This window comes from Simochromis diagramma, unplaced genomic scaffold (genome assembly GCF_900408965.1).
Source record: "Simochromis diagramma unplaced genomic scaffold, fSimDia1.1 OVJJ01000107.1, whole genome shotgun sequence".
NCBI lineage: Eukaryota > Metazoa > Chordata > Actinopteri > Cichliformes > Cichlidae > Simochromis > Simochromis diagramma.
In genome coordinates, this window is record NW_024387209.1 from 8510696 (window position 1) to 8525659 (window position 14964).

Consider the following 14964-nt stretch of genomic DNA (forward strand, 5'->3'; position numbering starts at 1 on the left):
TTGTATTTAAACTAGTAGGTTTAGTTGCTTCTGCTTCACAATAAAAAGTTACAGTAGTTTTGTTTGTGGACTAACAAAATTAGTAAATATTAAATAAAATGAGTGAAAATGAAGTAAAAACAGGAACATAAATAAATAAGTCAACAGTCAAATAAAAAACACACGAGAATAAATAAGAAGAAAAAACAGGAAATAGAAAGTAAAAAAAAAGTTCAAATAGGAGAATGGAATGAATAAATAAAAATAAATAAATAAATAAAAAATTAGCAAAAAAAAAGGAGGAAATAACACCGTTAATGGAAAACATAAAATCTGAAACACCAATTTTCATCTTATTTTATGTATTTTTATATTTAAGGTATATGGCACTTTTTTGAGCCATTTATTCATTCAGTCATTATTTTGTCAGTGTTGGACCTCCATGGGCGTTGCCCATCGTCACTTATACAACAGAACGTTTTACTCAAGAAATGTCCGATAGAGCATTAAACGTAAGTTATTATATTATGTTTTGCACCAAAGTTGACTGGAACAGAGATTTTAATAAAGATTATACCTTTAAAATGTCATTTCTACCGTCCTGTGATTTTAATTTAAGCCAATCTGATTAAACAGAGTTCCTGAGGACTATTCAGAGTGGCACTACAAGTAGAAATAATGTTGGATGTTGTGCTACAAATTTCAGTAGTAAGTAGTCAGCTACTTCAATAATAATCAAGATTTGCTCTCTTGGGGACAAAACTAAGACACCATCGCATTGAAGCCTGCTGAGCGGATGCTGACGTTCAATCAACCTCCACCCATACACTGAGCAGAATGAGAAAGCAGCAACAGCCAGAGCGCTTCTTCTTTACTGTGATAGGAAGGCCACAGATTGATTAGGACATGATCCTAATCTGATGTGCTGCCAGCCGTTATCAGGACCCTTTTGCCCCCTGCGACCCACCTCTTGAGCCTAATAATCCAGGCTTGCTGAAGTCCTGCCTGCTGTACTCCACGGAGGGCTGATACCAGACATCTGAACACAAACATACCTTTACCTGCTGCTCGGAGAACTCATGAAACATGTTTGTGGCGTGACGGAGAAAGGAACGGTCCTATTTCACGAGCAACTCACTCAAAGAGAAATTACTTCTTTTATCATCCACTAGAGGGAGCTAAAGAACTTCTAGTCATACACACTCCTTGCAGCAATCTCCTCACACGGGTCCAGACAGGCAACCTGACGTAAACTTTTCTGGCTTAAAAATGTCTACATGATGTTTCTTTGGCAGCGCCTGCTGCATGATTTAAAAACTTCCATTACACATTTATACAGCGCAGTGACATGCTGAGAGTCCTGGAAGAGCACGCTTAAGCTCTTTAGTTATAAATTAACACACTTTCTCTTTACCTGTTTGTGTGAGTGTGTTTATGTGTGAGGAAATCAGCGGAGGTTCAGGCAGTGGACGGAAAGGTGGAGGGGTGGTCTGTGGGGGGAACGGGACACAAATACAACAGTTTAAAACATCTGGAAATCCACATAATGGAATGCAACCACATCACATGTACATCTACATTTATATGTAATTTTCAGACAATATTTGTGCACAAGAGCAGACAAATACTTCCACCAGGTGGTGGAAAGCAGATAATTTGCATTCAGTTGAAATTGAAAGTTTAAATGAAATGTTCACCACTAGGGAGCAGTGTGTTACCAGCTGATGTGTTAATGATGTTTTGGGATATGTGTGTTTTTTAAGTTCACCCAACTGTTTTTCATATTCTCTATGGTCTCCCATATATATAAAGGATCCTAGTGTAAAAATATTTCACTGCAAAAGAGATTTAACTGAAAGAGATCCATAAATTAAAAACAAAAACTACTACTAAATAATGTTAAGCCAAATGATTGCTCCACATTTGGAAACTCTTGGGGGCAGTGAGTGTGCGTTTACTGCATTGGCAGTGTGTTTGGGATCACTGTCATGCTGAAAAATTAAGCTTTTGTCAATCAGACTCTTTCCAGATGGTATTGCATGGTGGCTCAAACTCTGATGGCACTTTTCTGTGTTTGTAATTCATCAGTTCTGACAAAGATCTCCAACACCACTGGCTGAGATGCAGCTCGATGATGGCTGTAGACACTCAGTGTTGCACCTCCCTCCAACCTGCCCCGTACATACTGACGAATCAAAATCAAAAACTGAAATTTGGGTTCATCACTCCATCAAACCTGTCTCCACTGATTTTCAGTCCAGTCCAGTGTAATTTTCATACCTCAGCCTTTTCTCCTTATCAAGAAAAGCGTCTTGACAGCCACCTTTTCACTGAGACTATCTCTGATGATGCTTCAGTGAACAGTTTCTTAAGGACTTGACTTTCAGATACTGTTCATCTGCTGCAGGTATCTTTTTGGGGCTGCCACTTCTCTTTTTGTCCTCCAATTGTCCATTTTCCTCAGATTTTTTAAGGATGTGCTGAGCTAATAGCTCTTTGGGAATCATTTAGTCGTTACAAAAAAAATAAATACTAATTTATGTCTGTGAAACTGTTATCTTTGGTGTTTTTTATAGATTCGACTAAAGAAATGGGAACAAATGATATGTTTTTGCGACAGGCTGGTAGCAACGACTAAAGATACAAATTAAATTTTTTGCTGTTGTTGTCTGTTATGTATAGACAAAACACTGATTCATCCCTTCAGTTAGGTGCCTTTTTATAAGCTTGAATGATTCATAGTGTTACATGGCTTAACAAACAAAAAAGTTTCCTCTGATAATGGTCTGTTAAAAAGTAGCTAATGTCTAAAGAAAACTTTGAGAGACCTCCAGAAAGCCATTAATAAGTAATTCAATGCCTACAATTCCCATAATGCAATTAGGCCCTGCTGTTCCTCTTGAAATACATCTCGAGCTGAGATGATTTCAGAGACTGTAAATCACTCTTGTATGTTCATATAAGACATCCACAAAGCTCATACAGACCTTCACGCTGCCTCCCATCTGCCTCCTCTCGCCGTCGCCGCTGCCATAGTCACCAGAGCCCTGCGATACAGAGAAAAAACTGTGTTTCACAAAAGCCTTCTGGTAGTTTGACTGGAATATTGGAAACACAAGAACTCACAGTGTCAGAGTCGTCCTCATAGTCGCATAAACGCTCAGCTGACCGAGGGTTTCCCACCAGTCTCAGGTCTGCCATGTCACCCTAAAACACACAGACAGTGAATCCCACCATAGGTATTATCAGAAGCATGCAGATTTTATGAGCTTTAACTGCAGCCATCTTAATTTCTTCCACAGTTCTCCACTTCAAAGAGAGTCATATGATCACCAGAGTCCCTGTCTCAGAGGTTAAAGGTGGCACTACCTCCTTATTGTTAATGACACAAACCCTGGACGGAGTGCCGCAGGGTGACGTCACAGACAAGAAAGAACAGACTCCCAGATACCTCTGGAGGAGGATTTGTTGCTGTTTTCCATTTTTTCCTGTCAGAACTGTGAAACATCTCTTTAGCATTTCCTCTGCTGGTACCCTGGAGATTATGCGTACAAAACAGGCGTCTCATTCTTTTGCACCACACTGTTGTATGAAACAAAAACTGTTAAAAACTGTTTAAAAGTGATAATTTGTCTTTCCCGTTTTATAGCATTGCTGTAGCTTTATGCTTATTTCTGAGATGAGTGCCATCATGTTGGTTTGTCCAATTCTTAATGCGTTAAACTTTCATATTTCCTAAATATTGATAGTGATCAAATCCTCAACACATAAAGAAGAAATCTTTTCTGGCATCTTTATTTTAGCACATTTATTTGTGTGTTGGAGCAATTAGCCATGAGCGTTTCCTGTCTGCAGCATATATGTAAATGTACGTGTAACTGTATGAATTATTTTGATACTCAAGAAATCTTAAAAATGCAATTTTTGTCAACCAAGTTCTGCTAAAAGGATCCTTCCAAAAGAATAATGGTCACTGGTGACCTTTGACCTGGCTCACTTTTTAATTTACAACTTGCTCTTCTCAAACGCTTTGAGGAAATGCAAAAGTCATTTTCCAGGAGTGGATTTTGCAGGGTAAATGGATGACTGTAGGTCAATACTTCCACTCACAGGATCAGGTAGAGTGATCCAGTCCAATCTACAAACAAGATGAGCCGCTGTAGGCAGGCTAAGCCACGGCTTGGATGAGTCACCCTCTAGTCATTTATACCCAACGAACAAAATTGATAATCATGCTAAAACTGCATGAGCTACAAAGTAACACATACAGAGACTGTTTTATTGTTATTACTTATTTCTTTTAATCACTAAGCAGCGTTCAGTAAAAACCATGTTAAGAATCTATCAGCTGTGTTTCAAAGCAGACCTGAGTAAGAGCAGCATCAGTTAAAACTTTCAAATACTTGAAATCTTCTTCATGCATTTTTGGACTTCATGTAACCTTTAAAAAATATGATGTTGTCATTATTACTACTCAACCCACTAAGATTTTTGAGACATGTGACCATTAACCATGTGATGTTAACTTGGCTGCCATTTTTGACATGACAGAATCATGGTGACGGTGTGGGATCAGGGGAATAAGGCCCAGTCACACAGGCCCCGGGACCGGTCAGTGACCATCTAACAACCAAAAGCCAAGACAGAAAGATGAATATTTCTGGACTGGTTGCTGGCAGTCCCAAAGTAAATGATTGCTGAAGTCCCAGTCACAAAGGCCTACAGGTTGGTTATCATCTGGCAATCACCAAGGAACATCAAATCTGTGGATCCACTTACCAGGAACTTGCCATTGTCAGCTCTTCCCGCGTGACCCACAAAGAGTACTGATGCAGGGTCGAGATCCATGGGATCCGGCGAGCGCTCAAACTTCACCACCTGTGGCTCAGAGTCGCAGCCATGGTAGAAGGCCACCTGCTCCTCCATGACTGACAGCGAGAAGCGACTCCAGGTGTCCACCATGCTCGGCACCTCAAAGCTGGCAGCCTCGTACGAAGCCTCAGAGTCGGGCTCGGTGTAGAAAAACTGAACCTTCTGACGGCCAGCCTTCACCGCGCTGAGCTTGACAGCAACATACATGAGCTTCTGGGTGGCATCTGTGATGGAGAAAAGGATGGAGGCAGCAGGAGTGGAGGGCTTGACATGGAAGAGGAGGGAGAAGTGGCGGTAGAAAGGGCTGGGGACATGGACCAGAGCTCGCTGGCCCGGGACCACTGAAGGAGTGAACCGATAGGCAGGCTCCCCATTTGGCCCATAGGTGGTGGCGAACTCTTCTAGTGGAGGTTCTCCAATCAGCTGGAGTAAAGAGATGCCGCTCACTTCTGTGAGAAGGAGGAGACAGGAAGTTAAAACTTAGTGCACACATAGGAAAGAGAAATTTGACTTTCAGTTGCCAACCATTGAAAAAAAATGTTTTCAATGGTTTATATCAGTTGGGTGAGATTTATGTTGTTGAGTATCAAGTAAAAACCCTTCATAAGAAGAAAAATGTACATAAAAACTCACAAACCAGCCAGTGTAATTAGTATTACACTCTCATATGTGGGACTGAACTAGTACTGATGCAGTATTATCTTTGTGCAGTAGAATTACACGTTGAAGGGTTTATAAGACTCTGGTCTTTTTGTAGGGATGTTGTGAGTATACTGCATGTCACAGATAGATGTAGCCTCTTGGTCTACAAAGTGAAGCCACTGGAAAGTCATTTTAACCTGCATCCTTTGTAAAGGCCAATAAAATGACCTATAGTCATCCCAAGCAGCGTCGTGTTTCAAGACAGCAAGATGGCGAGGGCAAAAAAACCTCAATCCAACGAGCTGTGGTCCTCAAAGCTGCCACTAGCATAGCATGTTTACTGTGTCCATTATAAAAGGCTATTACATAAACATGTAAACATCTGCTGAATCTGATGGAACTAGAGAAAATGTGTATTCCCTGACAGGCTGATAGCAGGTGCTAGGTGAAATTGGTTGCACAGAAGTACATGGTGCTGCACTGAAAAAGTCTTTGCGATTGCTAGCAAACAGCCACAGTTTGCTAGCTTGCATAGATAAGACCAGCTTGTTTGCAAACACTCAGCTACTACTACTACTACTAAGCAGTAGTTAAACTATAAAGACAGAAAAGGAAACCCTTTACTTTCAAAATGAAAGCTTTTCCTTACACTTACTTGACACCGTTTTTCACTAGTTCTTGTTGGTTATTTCCTGAGTGTGTCAGCTTTCTGGTCTTAAACCAATGTATACAATCAGGTTTTTGGACAATGGCAACTTGTTTTGCAATTTTGCTTCTGTACACCACCACACTAAAGTAAATCAAATAATCAAGATGTGATTCAGATTAAATTCAAGGACTTAAAAAAAGTTATTGTAAAGTTATTCTAGTCATTTTTTACACAGTTGCCCATTTTTAAATGCTAAAAGTGGGCAAATTCAAATACTTGTGGCACATTAAAGGTGTTTGAATGTTTTCTAACACTGGATTTTAATGGGTGAGGAGGCATAAATTTCACAAGTGCTTTTCACTGCAAGATTCATAGAGTTACGAGTCTGCTGCAAAAGTAGCTGCTAACTGGAGTGACCCTTGAAGATCCCATGTCTGGAACAACAAACCGAAAAGTGCACTGACACTGCAGGTCACATGCTAAAACCACAGATCCCAAATTCAGCAATGAGGGTGATTTAAGAACAAAACTTTCCCAAAAAAAACATGGCTACAAGGCATTTATAGGACACACTCTGAGGCTTCGATAGTGGGGCACATTAGTGGAAAAACTGCTTGAGTTTCAATTCCCACAGACTAAAATAGCCCATAAGGGAAATGAGAAGCAGCAGATTTACATTCTCATAAATCAGCCTCACAGGGGAGAAGCAGCATTTTTTTTTTACCAGGATAGGGTTTGAGGCTTGCCATTGCACAAGTGCAATCTGTGCATTAAAGGCGTACAGAGGTCATCAGTAGTGGGGGTCTCCCACATTTCTTAGTGATGGGAATTTTATATGTTCACGTGTGGTCAATATTTAATGCCATTTAAGCCACCTTATTTTTCCCTTTGGGGGGTTTGTTTGCCTTCCACCTGCTTATGCTGCTGTCATGGATAGTAACAGGACAACCAGATCAACTGCTGTCAGCCTGTAAACTCTCTCGACCTGCGCAGCAGCTACAAGAAGCCTGGCTCCTCTGGGATTATAGGATTTGATCCAACTGGAGCTTGAGATCGGCAGGGTGGAGGGCTTCTCAGTGAAGGCACCTGCTATTGGTTCTTCTCAAGGCAGCACAGCTGCTGCAGCTGTTGTGTGAGCTAAACCATATAGTGGTATATATTTATGCAGTTTCAGAAAATGACAAACGACAGCATAAATGTGAACTTACAGTTAATCAAAAATGGTAGACTGAAAATGAATTTCTCAAGGGAGGCCCCTACTCTAATTCCATACATGTTCACATCTGGAAGCTGTCTGGTTTTACCACAGCTCTCCCACTAACCCAACTCTACAGCCCAGTAACAGCGAAGTCTCCCATGAGGGAGGCTAATGTCTGCCAGCAAGCCATTAGCACTGTGGTTATAAGACCATTACATAACAATTACGCAAAGTTTTCTAATTTCTTTATCTGGGCTGCAATCTAGTCTCAAGCTTTTAATTTATTTCTGTTTCTTTCCTGTGAGAATGCAGAGGAAGCAACAGGGAATAAGAAACATGCTTATTTTTAGAGTTTTTCCTGGCAGGATTTTATATCATTTTACCTCTTCAGACATTGTAAAAAACTTTTAAACATGTTTTGATTTCATAAAGCACAAAATATTATGTATAAAGCAATAGATATATTTAATTACTTATTAAAAAGGGACAGTGCAGTTTGACATAGTTTCAATACTAAGAGCTGAGCTGAGGGAAAGGAGTCTCCATGTGTAAGACATGTTCATTAAATTCTACAGGAATAAATTTGCACTGGAAGAATGTTAAACTTTGTTTTATATGTCATAGCATCAAGAGGATAAAATAACCTGCACAGCATTGTGTCAAATGAAGAAGGAAGAGGAAAAATAATGAAAATGTTCCTCCTTTCTTTTAGAATCAAAGCACCACTCAATCTTTGCTGTATTTATGGAGTATTTAATTCATAATTTATCTCCAGTGTCTATCTTCCCCAACTTTAGTATTTGTTTTTCCATTTAATAACAGAATAGTTATCATATATGCCCAGAATTATCTTTATTATACACTTTATTAGGTACACCTGATCAACTGCTCACACGACAACATCTCGATGCATTTAGGCATGTAGACATGGTCAAGACTACCTGCTGAAGTTGAAACTGAGCATCAGAATGATGATGCAAGGTGATTTTAACCCCTTAGCAGTCGGACGTACCGCCCACGGTACGTCCGACTGCTAACCCTTATAGGCAAAATTTGTAGGACTGCTTAAGTGACTCTGTATGTGGCACGGTTATTCATTTGAGACTATTTCAGAAACTGCTGATCCACACTGAGTGGCAGTTGTCTGGGTAAAAAATGTGAAGGCAACATTAACCGTTACAACCAAGCAATGCAGAAGAGCATCTCTGAATGCACAACATGTCCAGTCTTGAAGCAGATGGACTACAGCAGCAGAAGACCACTCTTGACCACTAAGAGCAGGAAACTCAGGCTACAATTCACACTGACTCACCAAAACCAGACAACAGAAGATTGGAAAGTCATAGCCTGTCTGAGTTTTGCAGCAATGTCAATAGGAGGGTGAGAAGTTGGCTCAAACGATATGAAAGCATGGATCCATACTGCCTTATATCAACAGTTCAGGCTGCTGTTGGTGTGATAATATGAGGGATATTGTCTTGGCACACTGTGGGCTCCTTAGTACCAGCTGAGCATTGTTTAACCCCTTAGCAGTCCTACAAATTTTGCCTAAAAGGGTTAGGAGTCGGACGTACCGTGGGCGGTATGTCCGACTGCTAAGGGGTTAAACACCACAGCCTACCGGAGTGTTGTTACTGACCATGTCCATCACTTTATGACCACAGTGTACCATCTTCTGAGGATAGCACGCCATGTCACAAAGCTCAGATCATCTCAAACTGGTTTCTTGAACATGGCAATAAGTTCACTGTACTCAAACGGCCTCCACAGTCACCAGATTTTAGTCCAATAGAGCAACTTTTGGGATGTAGTGGAACAGAAGATTTTCATTGTGGATGTGATCGTGTGTCCGTGGCACTTTGACATGCAGCACATGTCCATGTGGACCAAAATCTGTGAGGAATGTTTCCAGAACCTTCTTGAATCTATGCCACTTAGCACACCTTAGTGTGTTTAAGGTGTGCTAAGTGGATGGTGTTTGTCATAATATATATAAAACGTAACTTTGAGTTTATCAAAAACATGAAAAAAATGCAGTTTCATTGGATTGGCAAAGAAAAAAACAAAGTTTGATTCAAATGTTGCTACATTTTGATTTGTGCATTTAAGGAAGTGAAACCCCGCCTATTTTATATAAGTCATAATGACAAACAAACAAAGCTAAAACCACAGAAATTTGGCGTGTGCAATGAGCAGAACTGTTGCAAATTGGACAGTAAATTATGTTCATGAAGGAACTCCTCACGTTAAGCTGTTCAAATTGTTTTTTATGCTCTTAAGACATCAGCTCAGATCTCTGCATGGGACACCGTTGAATAATGAAATACAGATTTTTTTTGTTGAAACCAATCACAGAAAGCTCATTTCTGACTTCCTTTCTCCACGCTAACAGTCCCCATTGTATGCAAGAACAGCCCACATCAGTGTTTTGCAGCCTTAATGACCTCATGTTCTCGGTTACAGGGGATTACTGGGGTGCCATGTGTGTATTTTCCAACATGTAACTCCAGAGAAATCCGACGCCTGCCTGTTTTAGCGTGTGAAGAAAAAGACACAGGCAATGAGAAGAGGCATGGACTGACAGATGGACAGACAGAGGGCGGGAGGGAGGAAATGCACGGCAACTGTCCATGGGAAAGTGGACCATGAGGGACTGTTAATGGGACAAAGTGGACGGGCCAGCAGCCCGAACTGACTCAATGCGCCAGTTAAAACATGCATAAAACATAAAACAAATGTCACAGTGTAACTAATGAACTCCTCCAGAGGGTTAGCAGTGCAGAGACCTTCCCTCATCCTGGAGGGGGAGCATAAGAAGAGTTTATATTATCCTGTAAAATCTGCGCCTAAGCCTGAGTGTTACTGCAGTCAATGTAACCACACTGTGTGCTTAAATTACAAAGTACAACGGGCAAAGTAATGCAAGCATGTGATGGTTAAAGTGGCCTAAAATAGAGAAAAATGTAGGAAACTACACCCTCATTCTTCTGCTTGACCTGAAATGTCCTTTACTTGCAAAAGCAACTCAATCTGCCTTCAATAACTACACCAAAGCATCTACTGTGTCTGAACAATTTCAGTAATTTCAGTGTTTTGCATGAGGAATATTATGCCATTGTCCTGGTATTCCCAAAGCAGATCTTAATATATCTGCAGCAGAAATCTGCAGGTCTTGATTTGGAGAATTGAGGACGTGGGTAAGAATAAAATCCAGGACTCTTTATCGTAAAACACAACAAACACTTCATTCACACAGCTGGCCTGAGACTCGGGCTGTTAATTGCACTGAGTCTCGGCTGTGGCATCAGTTAACACTTCAAATGGAGCCTGTGACACCTTCACCCAGCCTCTGATCCCCGCTCAGACTCTAATCCACGTCTGAATGAGCCCAGAGCCCAGCGCCAATTAAAGTTGATTGAGGGGGGATCGGTGCAGCTCAGATGACATCAGCTGGATTCTTCTTTTTGTTCACATCTTGCTCCTCGAAGAGGCAGAAGAGCTGAAAAGCTCGGGTTTTTGGCTGCCCTCCAAAACAAATTTGTCTATGTGAAGAATTTGAGAAGTATGAACGGAGACAGGTACCACTGGTTCATAAATTTAGCCTGCAGCACATGTCGAAATGCATGATTTATTTCATCATCCGTTTTGCTAACAGGACCATATTTCAATGTGTCTAAAGCCCAGTTTTTATATTTTAAGTCTGCGCTAGCTCTCTTACTCTCCAATCTGCTACAGGGTCAAACGTTAACCGTTGCTGTCGTGATACATGTGTTACATGCATGAAGTAGGGCAAAAATTAATTACTCACAGAATGAATGTACTGAAAACTGGATTCAGTAAAAGCACCAAATCTGACTTTTAAAAAGAGGAAAAAGTGCAGAAAAACAATGTGCTGGAAGGCAAAGCTAGGGAATTATTACAAAACAGATCTGAAAACTGAGAAAATATAATTTGATAAAGCAAACTGCTCTAATACATTTTTGACAGCTTGTTGCTTCTAACAGTTACCTGCAGACTGTTTCCAGTTTCCTTCTCTAACAGGCTCCAACACTCCAAGGTTTTTTTTGTTAATATATAAAAAAAAAAAACGTTCAAAACATTTTTATGCATTATCTGTCATTTAATGGTTAATTACATGAGGGGAGTCTTTGCCGGGACCCCCGGGCCTTATGTTTGACACCCTTTCTCTAATGTATTTGCTGCCAAGTCATCTGTCAATTTGTCGTATTCTTCAGCTGGTTGCCAACAGCGTGAAAGCAAATAGCAAAGACTGATCTTTCAGGCCACTTAAAAGTTTTTTGTTTTGCTTTTCAGTAATGTTGAAAGCTTAAAGCTTGGGCTGCTGGTGGCACTACTTTTTATTTTTATGGGCTGAAGACAGGCTGACAACCTTGCTTTCACAGTTTGTGTTTTTTTTAGGAACTAATAAGGGAACCAATCAGCAGCAAATGAGAAATAATGATAAACAAGCAGCTCACAACCAGCTCATTAAACTGCCGTCTCTTTTTTTTATACCTGAGTACTAACTGAGCACTAACCATGCAGCAGGAGAACCCAGAGGCCCTCCAGGGTGGGCGTGGCCTCTTGAACCTCAGCATCAGCTGGAAAAAGATGAACTTTAATCAAATGGAAGTGACTCAGTGTCTGTTTGAGACACTATAAATGACACATAAATGGTCCAAAATGCATTTAAATTGCTTCCAAGTTGAAGACCCAGTATTTCCCCACTCATATAAAAGTCTTTCTTATACTTGTGCCTCATTTTGAATCTCTGCTCATCTTCTAATGGTGTCCCAAACACTCGACTGCATTCCATCAAGTGTGACTGGGTGAAAGGGTGGGTGACTGTCGTACCCTCTGCCCTCCTGGCAGAGACTGCAAGCCTCCCCGTCTCATCCCATCACAACGCTCTCTTGTTACCGACCGCAAGACCGCCGCCCTTTCACCCAAACCGACCGCACAATTGTCACACTCAATCTCTCGGAGCAGACCATTTTCCCACCCACAGCGGTTATCAAAAATACCTTCCACAAGCTTCTCCCCACTTCCACCACCACTGCCACCACAGACAGCCTGATTGTTTCCTCCCCATCTGGGAAACTATAAAACGCCATCCATCTGTAAATCTACATAACACACCAGCTGAATAGAAATGATGACACGATAACTCGAGACAGGAAAGTGTGGCTGGCATGCAGGAGTAGGATGTGATGGGAGGAATAGAATGATTACTGCCTGCTGTGAGAAACCAACCTACATCTAAATGTAAAGACAACATCACGACTGAGAGCTTATACTGAGTGTTTTTGATCAAATGTAGGCTCCCTTAACCCTTTTGTCATCCCTTGTGCAGGTGTTTGGAAAATCACAGGCAATAAACAGTTTGACTGACAACCACAGGGACGTGTTATAACCCGTACACCCCGAGCAAAAACAGTGCAAAAGCTTGGCTGCATGCATACACCAAAGTCTCCAAAACGTACTGCAGTGCAGATTCAGGAGTCTGCTGTGGGGTGAAACATAGCTGTGTTGGTGTTTTAAAGCCACAAGTTGTTGTAAAGGTCATTCAAACATTTGCAGTAAGCATTCTCGTGGGAAACACACGATGAAGAAGGTTTTCATGTGGCAGAGGTCAAAGTTTTAATTTAAAAACCCCAGGAATGTCCAGCCAATGACGTGTGCTGCTAAATTTATTAAGGCATTAAAAGGCTGAACAAGAGCCTCTGATATATTTGTCAGGGTTTATACTCACTGCAAAAGTTTCTAACCTAATGTATATATGATTTCTAGTTTACAGTATAAACATCTAACATGACCAGAATAGATTTAAGTGCCATAAAAAAGATGCAGCTACCATCAAACAACTAGCAGGCATGCTGCTGCTGACTGCTACTGACTCTACACATTAAAAATGCCTCGTTTGCAGGAGACAAGACAACAACATGAACTGCTGTGTGCAGCCTGGCGACAACGGCGTGAACTCAGGTGTTTTATCATGCGTCAGGGGAGAAAGTGACACCACAGCAACTTCAGCAGTTCCAACATCAATGTTTTTGCATATTTTGACCATTGATTTACAAAAAGTGTGTATTTAACATTAATCAAACCCATCTTCCAAATTGCAAGCTTTTTTCTGACTTTAAAATACGGAGGACCAAAACCGCCTAAATAAAATAATACATTAAAAATTAGAAAATGAAAAATAAAGATAATCATCTATATTTTTAAATTATGTAGGCAACATGTGTCAGCTATATGACAGTGTATACATAACGCATCACACTTATGTGTGTTGGTAGTTTCTCAGTTGATTTTTACCAGTATATTAACCCTTTAAAACCGGTCGGAGCGGGCACGCTCCGTTTTGCGTAACTATTTTTAAATCCCTGTAGAACTGGAACCACGTAAGATAGCATAATAATTTTCTTTGCAAACTGCAAAAAAAACTTTGAAACTGGAGGAGTTGTACTTACATCTTATGCCATCAGCTTGTCCTAGGTCACGGTTTCCTTCCACATATAGCTTTGAAAAATTGCATAAAAAGCACTTGCAGCAACAAAAACATAATATTCCAGAAACACGCTTTGCTAATCTGATCAGCTGTTCATAACACTTCCTACGTTGGAACAGACGTCAGCGCGAACTATTGCATGTCCGCCATTACCTGCCTGAAACCGGAAGTGACGTCATTTTCGCAGAAATGTAGTTTTTTACTTTCGGGACCTTATAAGCCTACACTGGTGTTTTTAAAAGTCATGTTTAAGTTTATGCTTTTATTTATAGTTTCTGGGATGCTTAGAACTCAAATTGCACTGCTGGAAACAGTTTATTTTGATGCACATGCTGTTTTTTGGCAAATTTGCATTATAATATTTTTTCTTCGTTTTTCTTGCAGTATATAAAAATTGGTGTATCTCAAAAATAAAGCTATGAAGACACTCAAAATAAATTTCCTGTTGTTGGAAACTATTTTGTGCAACTTTTTTGTATTTACAGTTTTGAGAGACAAGCCATCTTAAATTTCGCTAACTAGAAATATATGTAAAAAAAAAAAAAAGATTTTCAATTTTTTTGTAGTTTACTGCACTTTTTTGCAATTTGTGTAGTTATTATGCACTTAATGCATACATATTATTAAAGTTTGGGCTATAATGGTTGTATTGATGTATAGCAACTTGAAATGCTCCCAAAAATGGCACTACTGCATGTAAAAACGTAAAGATAACTCTGGTGGACTTGGTTCTATGGTAGGTCTTAAAGGGTTAATAATTAATTATTACAATTTACATTTAGATATGTTTTGGGGTGTTTTTGGATAAATATAAAATATACCAAAAACATTAGCATCTCACATACCAAACTTGATTACCTAACCGCCAAACAGTTGATCATATGATAAACCTTTTTTTTGGTACTCTGGGTCCTCTGTATAACACAATTTCGATATTTATTACAGTGAATATGATGCCTTCATTCATTTTTGATATACTGCTGATCAAATGGAACTGCACTTAAAGTTTACTTTGATAAGAATCTGGATGTAAGAAAGTTGACTAAAGCCCTCAGAAAGAGGCGTGTGAAGACTGTGAAGCCTGAACTGAACCCTGCTTGAGCCTGTGAGCTA

General features: G+C 40.2%; 1 protein-coding gene across 5 annotated transcripts in view; it reads right to left on the reverse strand.

The window, feature by feature from the left end:
• The window catches only part of LOC120746328 (collagen alpha-1(XVIII) chain-like), a 56947-nt gene that overhangs the window by 15874 nt on the left and 26109 nt on the right, over positions 1 to 14964 (reverse strand). For 4 of the 5 annotated variants that reach the window (XM_040051783.1, XM_040051781.1, XM_040051780.1 and 1 more), the window contains exons 2-6: positions 4759 to 5300; positions 3106 to 3186; positions 2967 to 3026; positions 1394 to 1469; positions 947 to 1018 (exon numbers count right to left, since the gene is read on the reverse strand). In XM_040051783.1, coding sequence (XP_039907717.1) covers positions 947 to 1018; positions 1394 to 1469; positions 2967 to 3026; positions 3106 to 3186; positions 4759 to 5300 — 831 coding nt within the window. The remainder of the gene's footprint in view (positions 1 to 946; positions 1019 to 1393; positions 1470 to 2966; positions 3027 to 3105; positions 3187 to 4758; positions 5301 to 14964) is intronic. The other variant, XM_040051782.1, reaches the window with a different exon arrangement.